At 41.8% G+C, this 9,197-nt stretch overlaps 1 protein-coding gene across 5 annotated transcripts in view; it reads left to right on the top strand.

Moving 5' to 3' along the window:
- Positions 1-2,670: 2,670 nt before the first annotated feature.
- FMR1 (fragile X messenger ribonucleoprotein 1) overlaps positions 2,671-9,197 on the top strand; it is a 30,580-nt gene continuing 24,053 nt past the window's right edge. Inside the window, exon 1 of one of the 5 annotated variants that reach the window (XM_068152204.1) lies at positions 2,671-3,054. In XM_068152204.1, coding sequence (XP_068008305.1) covers positions 3,004-3,054 — 51 coding nt within the window. In that variant the 5' untranslated portion in view covers positions 2,671-3,003. Of the gene's footprint in view, positions 3,055-9,034; positions 9,193-9,197 lie in introns of those variants that run through there. The other 4 variants (XM_068152203.1, XM_068152202.1, XM_068152201.1 and 1 more) reach the window with 4 other exon arrangements.

Raw genomic sequence — 9,197 nt, 5'->3', positions numbered from 1 at the left:
GCTGGTGTTGACAGCTACACTTTAAATGTTTAACTCCTTCAATGCACTGAATCAAAGCTATTGGAGAAGATCAATAGACAATGAACTGGAACACCTAAGATACAAACCCTAGGAACATATTAGTTAAACTGGTGATCAAGGATACATGGTTCTCAGATGTCCTTTGCTTTCTGTATTTCAACTTTCCTAAGGAGGACATGATGGCAGGAGGCCTTTTTCTTACATTCTTTACAAATATCTAAGAAAGCATTTGAATAAATCCATTTGTGAATAAAAGTCAAAGGTGGTTGCTGGGTTTTATTTCACAATTTTGATGATGAAAACAGGTATGCCAAAGACCTCAAACTGCCTTCCAGTCAGCAGATTAATCAGCAAACACCAAGCAGTATAGATCTGGGCAAGAAACAGAAGCACCAAGCATCTGTAGGACCAAACCCAAGACCTGGAACATGTGGAGTTGAGATCGTTGGAGACTATGAAATAATTCAGAATCCCACGGCAACTGCATAATGTAGCTGAACACTAAAACAATATATAAGAAGTCTAACATTTAAATGAAATAACATTTTACTTTTATAGTGTCATTGCATTTTAAGCATACAAATATTTTAAAGGACCTAGTTTACTCTAAGCTTAAGAATTAGCTAATTCATGAACACACTTCAGAAAGGATAGACAATTCAATCTGAGGACAGCTCAATCTGAAGACAGTTCAAAGTAAAATAGCAAAAACAGTAAGTATTTTGAAAAATAAGAGGAAAGATTAAGGGTCAGTCAGCAGAAAAACTTGAGAATATGCTCAGGAAATATGCAAATTCCCTTACTAAGTAAAGAAGGATTAGAATATTCACTAGTCCAGACAAGACGGAGACAATAGTGTCAGGAAACACTTGGGGCAAACAATCAATGCAAAACAAAAATGTTCAGTTACCTTTGTTTTGGGACTCAGCATCATCTCTCCTGGTAGACAGCTGAAATTTTGAGTTGAATCATGTGTATGTTTTAAACAAATTATTTCTAACATGAACAAGTAAAAATGAGATTTTTTTATTATTATTGTTTGTTGAGACTCTGCAATATCTGCATTCCAATGTGGTTTTATGATCACATAAACCTTGTATCACTGCCAGCACCAGAACAAGGGGACACAGTCTCAAGCTGCGCCAGGGGAGGTTTAGACTCGAGGTGAGGAGGAAGCTCTTCACCGAGCGAGTCATTCGGCATTGGAACGGGCTGCCCAGGGAGGTGGTTGAGTCATCGACCCTGGAGGCGTTTAAGGGGAGATTGGACGTGGCACTTGGTGCCATGGTCTAGTCATGGGGTCTGTGTTGATAGGTTGGACTCGATGATCCTCGAGTTCCTTTCCAACCTAAGTGATACTGTGATACTGCGATACATTCTTCCTCCTTCATTCCTCTCAGACCCTCTGCCAAACCCAGGCATGTCAGTTCTCTACCTCTTCAATGAGCACAGTAAGGCTGTCAAACTGAATCAGTAGATTTACCTCTCATCATACTGAAGAACGAGTACCCAAAGCCGATGAAAAGAGAATCAAACACCCTCCCTTAAAGGTACACTGCATACCAATTATACTATTAAAATTTACTTCGATACTGTGAATGCATACAGTAAAGATCACAATAAGCAGGTGACTGCGGAGCATGCAGGAATTATTGCAGGCAACTCAATCTCAACCACATTATAAAAAAAAAAATAATAAAAATTGGTGGCTTATAAGACATGCCAAACTGCTTTAAAGGGAAGGATGACATCATAGGCTTACTAATTTCAGGAGTTTTGAGCAATAGGTGCAGAATTTCAGCCTACGATTTACGTAAGGAAAGCACCACACATTTATGAGGAGAAATGACAGCCATGGTTAACACAGTGCAATTGTGATTTTGGAAGATAAAAGGTATAAATTTTTTTCTTCCTCTTTTTCTTTGTAGTTGTGTGGGGGGGAGGGAGATCAAGTTAGAAAATCATGTTAATGCTTGCGCAGGTCTAATTGAAGGCTGAGCAGCATACTTCCAGTTGTAAATCCTTCCTCACTGGTAGAGGAGCTCTTTAAACCATTCACCACCCGATTCCACACTGTAGAATCGGGTTATACATGGTCATACACGGTGTAACACCTTGCGGACAGAAAGCTTCAGGAGTTGAAACGTGCCTGACTCTTCAAATGTCACTAAAATAATGTGTGTGCTACACGGGGAACTTGTTAGCTTGTTGAACAAAGCTCAACTCTCTCATGAAAAGGTAGAAGGACTAGCGCATCAGTCTTCCAAGCCAACAGGCCTGTTCATCTTGTATTCATTCCTTACGAGGTGTTCAGCTCTACAGCACTGCTACCACCGCCCGTGCAGCCGGAGCACAGACGCTACCTCCGCCCGCCTCGCCCCTCTGCAGAGCTTGGCGGAGCAGGCCGCGAGCCCGGCCCCTCCCCGCTCAGGCAGCGCTGTGCAGCTCGATTGGTCAGGGGGGAAGTCATTCAGGCGCGTGCCAGGAGTGTAGGCGGGACCTTATCCGCAACTTCCGGGTTCGATCGCCCCCTTGCTGCTGCGGCTGCGCGCGCGATCCGGCCGTTAGGCGGTGGGTGAGCGGCGCGTGCTGGCCGGGGCCAGCTCCTCGCCCCGCCTTCCTCGCCACGGTCCGTCACGTGACGCGGACTTAGCGTTGACATTCGAAACGGGCCCCCCACGGCCCCCCTGACCCGCGCGCGCCGCCCGGCGGTGACCGTTTCGGTTTCATTTCCGGGCGGCCGAGGGCGAGAGCGGCGGCGCGGAGCGGCCCTGCAGCGCCCCCCCCGCAGTGCCCCCGCCGCGGCCCCACCCCCTCGGGCTCGGAGTGAACCGAGGTTCCCCTTCCCCTCCCCCGCGCCGGCACACACACCCCTCCTCCTCCTCCTCCTCTTCTTCTCCCCCCCTTCTGCGCTGAGAGAGAGAAAGGAAAGGGAGGAGGCGCCGGGCCTGGGTCTCCCGCTCCGAGCCGCCGCGGCACAACATGGAGGAGCTGGTGGTGGAGGTGCGGGGCTCCAACGGGGCCTTTTACAAGGTACCGGGTGCTTGCGGCTGGGTCGGGCTGGGCCTCAGGGGAGGGAGTGGGGCCTGGGACGGGAGGAGGAGGAGGCGGCGGCGGTGGCGGCTCCTCCTCCCCGCTCTGAGGGAAAGCGGAGGCCTCGGGGCAGGAAGGAGGAGGAAGAGTGGGGCAGGGGTGGAGGCCTCGGCGGGTCCTTCTCGGTGTCTTGAGAGAGGCAGCTGGGTCTCTGGGGCAAGAAGAGCCAGGGGCCGCCACCGCCCCGGGGCTGAGCGAACTTGAGGCCTGATGAGGTGGGAGAGAGAGAAGATAAGAGAGGGCCCCGGCGACGAGGAGGCCTTGGGCCTTCCCCCTATTGTGGGAAGGTTTGGCCCTCGCGCTGCCGATGGGAGAGAAGGCGAGGAGAGCCCTGGGCCGCCTTCTCCTTGGCGCTGAGGCGAGGATCAGAGCTGGGGATGGGGCATTAATTACTAAATCCTCAGCTCTTGTCGCTACTTAAAGAAAGTCTTTCTTGCTCTCTAGGTTCCCAGGAGAGCTGCACTGCTAGTGCACGGCGTTTAAGGCGGGGGAGGAGGGGGGGGGGGGGACCCTTCATAAATACGCGTTCGTAATAAAACGCTGCCGTGGATTCCTGCTCTTAATGCCATGGCAGAGGACACTGCCTACTGATATTAAAGAGAACCTTGCTTGACCGAAAATATACGTGCTGAGTTGCTAAACACATTTAGTTATCAAATGTACTTCTTAACTGCATCTAATTAATGGTATTCAATGTCTGTTCGCAAGCCCTTCTGCTTGGTGCTGAATAAAGCCGTCATTGAGCTTTGAATACATATGCTGAGTGCTTAATATTTTTATTAATATGTGTAGTATTGCGTGGCTTTGCATGTGCTGGGTTCTATTCATCAGCATATTAATGGAGTATAATTTTTTGGTTCATCCTGTTCACTAAACCGCAAAATTCAGACACAGTGGGTTTGGGCCTACTATTACTGACTTACCAGCATACCAGAACTCGGTATGGATTATTTTCTGCGAGTCTACCTTCGTTTAAATGTTTCTACTGCTTTAAAAACTGGGCCTAGTTATTGTGCGACATCCAATATTTATGTTAACAATGAAGGAACAGGTAGAATTTCACACTCTGTTAGTGTGGTGGGGCAGGTTGATATCCCAGTGATACAGTTCCAACAGCTCTGAGTGTTTCTAAAGAAAAAAAAGAGACACTTCGTCTTTAAAATACATGTAATAGTTTCTTATTCCGATGTTTTTTTTCAAGCATGTATGAAGTAAGTCTGTAAATATGTCAAATAAGCATCCCATGTGTTTGCAGTGTTGTAGTCAAAGTCCTAAATCTGTATGTTGCTTCCTGGAATAAAACTGTTTAGCAGCTTCCAAAATCAGGTTTGCGTTTTTGAAGATACAGTATTTGCTTAGAAAGAAACAGGAGGCACAATATGTTGCATAAGGGAACTTTCAATGAGTATTTTATCAAGTTGCATGAGAGTATTTACACAGTCATGCCAAGTAGATGATAGAAATTATATTGTGCATTCTTCAGTAGCAAATACTATCAAAGAAACCTGGGAGAAGTGAAAACTTGTAGAACTTCTTTTGATTACAATTTTGGCATTGTAGGATCCTGTGCCTATTGTATCCATAACACACCAACTTTTCAAGTTACACTTAAGTGAAAATTTAATTTGAGCATTTGTTCATGGGAATTTATCTGTTGTAACTTAGATTAAATCATGATTAATGAAGATTTCCTCCAAGTTGCATATTAAGTTTGCCTTTTAACATTTAGAAATTGACACACAGGATTTTTTTTTTTGCCTCTTTTCTTAATCCCAAACCAAGAGGATATAGTTATATTATCTAAGCAAACAAATGGAGCACAGAGATTTATTGATCTTCACTTGCATTACTTCTTTAGATGGAGCATCACACTTAAACGCATCAACTTTTTCATTCAACTAAAAACCAACAAAATCTCATGCAATAGTGTTCATTATAAATCAGCAGTTTTCCTCTGGCTTCAATTAGTTGAATTGCAAGTACAGTTTTTCCTTTCATCATAATGTCTGAATAGCGCTCTTATGAAGTAATTTATATGAATGCTTTCGTGTGAGTTTTATGCCTGTCTTTCAGATGGGGAATTTGATTGTAAAATCAGTTGACCCAGGGTAACAAGTATGTGATGTCAAGTGCTGATTTAGTTGCAGGATAATTTTTCTTTTTTACATTTCTTTTTTTTTAAATTTAAGAGGTTTTATTGAAGCAACCTCTTGAGAAATGTTTTGCAACTGTAATGCTGCAGACAAATCCAAAGCAAAATTATTTTGTTGGGGTAGTTTCTTTGGCTTTGAATTACTCTGAAAATCATCAGAATTTGTAAATATTTTGGAAAAATACATCTCTCTTCTTATACTAAGTCACAGAAGGAAGGAATGTGACACTTGTAGAGGCTTGAAGGAACTAGGTGGCACAAGTAGGCACCTAAATGCCACTTTACATGCTTGTTCCTGCTGGTAGCTCTCTTTGAGAACCTTATAAATTCAAGTCCTGAAGCACATAGCTTGGTTTTTATTATTGTACCCAGCAGAATCTTGATAGTACAAAACTGGTACCTAGTTATCATCTAAGCCTACCTGCTAGTATTACCTGTGAGATTTTATCCAAAACATCTTTTGAGATAGAATGGTTGTGTTTTACACACACAAAACACAGGAGGTGGTTTGAGGATGCGTTAACACTCAAAAGATTTCAATTAAAATTTCATCCTGGTCAGGTGGGCTACGTTTCACAGAGTACTGGAGTGTGTTGGTGGAGACTGCTTCTTCCGGAACTGAATTAAAATATCACTTGGTGGTGAACGCTTCATACCTTCACAGATCTTTTCTTGGCTAAGATGGATTATTCCATGGAAAGTGCAATGCAGCCAATGAGCATGATTCAGGGATACTTGACAATCTATTACCTAGAGATGCTTAGTCATGACCTGGTATGTTGCAGGCTCCTGAGTCCTTGGGGATGGGGAGGGGGAAGAAGAACCCCATACTTTAAGAACCCTAGTCCGACAAGCCACCAGGACTGTGAATCCTGGGGGGAGGGGACTGCCTAAATCGTAAAGATGTGTGCTATGAAGGCATATCTCTTCACATCCTTTTTGTATAGGTGTAGTAAATTGGGACTTGAAGTTCTTTTACTCAGGGGACCAAGACAGTTAGTGGGATTGATTTTTACTTTTTTTTTTTTTTTTTCCTTTCTAGTTTGGAAGTGATTCTCTCTTGTATCCTTTGCTAATGATAGCAAGTGTCCTGTTTACAGGACAAGTAGATTTGGAATGATGTTTGCTGTTAACATCTGTGTTGTCTGTAACCAACTCTTGCCACTTCTTGCTCTATAACCTTGTAAAAAAATCTTCCACTTTTTATCAGTAGTTCTAGCGCTTTGCTATTGTTTCCTTGGTTTTATAGATACTTTTTTTTTCCCTAGTTGAAGCTACATTTGACAAAATCATTCGTCATTCTTAGTTCTTTATTAATTCGGTTCTCACTACTAACACGTGACCCTTTTGCCTCCTGTTGCATTTTGTATCACTTTTTCTTCTCTTTCACTGTTCCATGCAGACATACTCTTGGCAAATACCTTCAGTCTCTGTATCATCCTCTTTCTGAGGATGGTTGCCTGTACTCTTTTCCCTCATTTGGTTACCATTTCTGTGACTGTTCTTTCCCTGTTGTTTCTTTGTATGGCCTGCCTTTCTCAGATTTGATTAGCCGTGTGTGTTCCCTTTTGACTTCCTCCTTCCAACAGGTATGAAATGTTACAGAACTGTCATGCAAACAGTAGAGGCACGTTTGTATCAACCTAGCATTTTTTTTAATCTTAAAAAGCGTACTTCCTCTGCTTTAATTCCTTACAGTTAATTATCCTCCTTTATTAAAATGGCTGACAATGCTCACAGCTGATGATGTGACCAGACTTCAGAAAAAGCAACAAAACTTCATAGCAGCTGGAGCCTTTATTTGTTCCTTCAAATTGTCTGTCATTCTCAAAAAATAACAAATATATTGATCTTTCACAGAGTTCTTGCATTGCATGGAATAATTTTAAAATTCAGACTATTACCTTCAGAAAGTAGCCCTTCTTAAAATGTGAATGCTCATGTATTTGAAAAATGCCATGACATGTCAGCGCTGGATTGTGAACTCTTACTTAATTATGTCAGAAGCATGGAGACGAACATGAATGGTTTATGTGACTTAAAGTCAAAATTGATGTAGAAAACTGATCACATTTATTTTTTTCCACTTCAGAGAATAAGAATCAACTTTAGCCATTGTAAAATGTGCTTCTGTTCACAGAAGTAAAGCCAAACCTTTTTTACAGATTGCAATTTCTTTTTGGTTTATCTTCTATTAATGATATTGCAGCTGCTGCAGTTTCTCACTGTCCTGTTCCCTCATTTTACTTCCATCTAATTTCACTATATTTCAGTGTTTTCATCTACATGTTCTCATTTGTCCTACACAGTGTTCTGTCCCTTCTTGGGTTTGCATTTCAAACTCCCATATAAGTGCCTTTATGTTTCAATTTCCATGCCCAGCTTACACTCCTTATTTCAAAAAAAGATGGATGAATTCTCATTGTCCTGCTCATGATACTTCACCTGAAATCAGTAGCTCTTCTCTGCCATTACTGGCATCTGGGCCTGGCTTGTCCTGTGTTTCTGCATTTGTTTTATGATGTTGAAGGACTCATCTCTTTTTAGCATTGTGTATAATTTTACTTACCACAGAATTAAGAAAACCAAATTGATAAGATTAAAAAAAAAAAAAAAAATTAATGAAAACTCAGAAATGCTTAGAAACATTTGTACTTTCAAGTGTACAAATACATAGTGCTGTAGAGTCCAATTAGATATTACTTGTTACAAATCTGTCCAGAGGAAAGTAGACAGTGCTATGAAAAACTGATGTGATAAGTATCTTTGGCATTTTTCTGTGCCACAAGAAACTGAAGAACAAGGAAAATCACCTTTCTATGGGTAGATGGGATCAGACAACCAAATATTTCAGCTGTTAATAATTAAAAACTCATTACAGTGAACTTTTGTGGTTTTGCAAGGCTAGAAATTAAGAGGCAAACAGTGTTACATCATCAATTTTTTTGTCCTGGCTGGATTGAAAAGTAGATATTCTAAGTCTTTGTGTTTGAGTCATCTGAAGTTGGTATAAACTAAATAACTTACACCACTTTTATAATTTTAACTAGCAATGTCTCTATTGATGCTGGTTGTATATGGTCAACAGGTATCCTTAAGGTTCCTCATTCTCTTCAGGTCTCTGGGTTGTGATTAAAACAGTGCTCAAGACTGTTTAAGGATAGCTTAAAGCATAGATCAATAGTGTTTCAACTAGCTTTGTGTCCCAGGTTTTGCTTTCTTTTCAAGATAACATTCAGTGCTAGACTGTTTAAAGGTCTTAAGCTAGTCTTCGGCTTGATCGCTTACATTTAATTTGTGTCACCATCTGGTTTCCTTATTAATGGTAGGTTTCAGCATTATTACCACCAGTTACATATATTGCTGTAGTCATTAGGATTCTACTCAAGATGACTTGGATGTTATGAGCTATCAGAGCTGAATATGAGATGCTGTCTTGCTCTTCGCTGTACTAGTGCATTTTTCTGTCATTTCCTGTAATATTTACAGAATGCTATATAGAGCATCTTCGTTGTTCATCACCATAAGATGGGATGACTTCTCCAAATGTCTTTTGTAGCAGAAGTCCCTTTTTTGCCAACTTGAGGATAGAAGTAATTCGCACAACAACAAATTCTTTCTTAGGGTATTGTCTTGTGTCACTCTTGCCTGTAACTCAAGGCTTTGTAGCTTTCTTGGAGTCATTTCTGTTGAATTTGCTTAATAAAATAATTTCTGCTTTTGCATACTCAAGTGTTACTAATAATACCAAGTCCTATAGTCTTCCAGTCTGGGGGGTGAAGGAGCCATACCAAATACTTGGTAGTGACTGCAGTATTTGTCAGGTATTAAAGTCATCCATTTCTGCTGCATCTAGAAGTATAGGTGTTTCAGAGCTGCACATGACAAACTTTGGAAGAAATGTGGATGGAGCCTTTGAAGGAAAAGTATG

This window comes from Melanerpes formicivorus, unplaced genomic scaffold (assembly GCF_026170545.1).
Source record: "Melanerpes formicivorus ecotype bairdi unplaced genomic scaffold, bMelFor1.0.p_v2 SCAF_22, whole genome shotgun sequence".
Lineage (NCBI taxonomy): Eukaryota > Metazoa > Chordata > Aves > Piciformes > Picidae > Melanerpes > Melanerpes formicivorus.
This window is presented reverse-complemented; position numbering and strand designations above follow the sequence as displayed.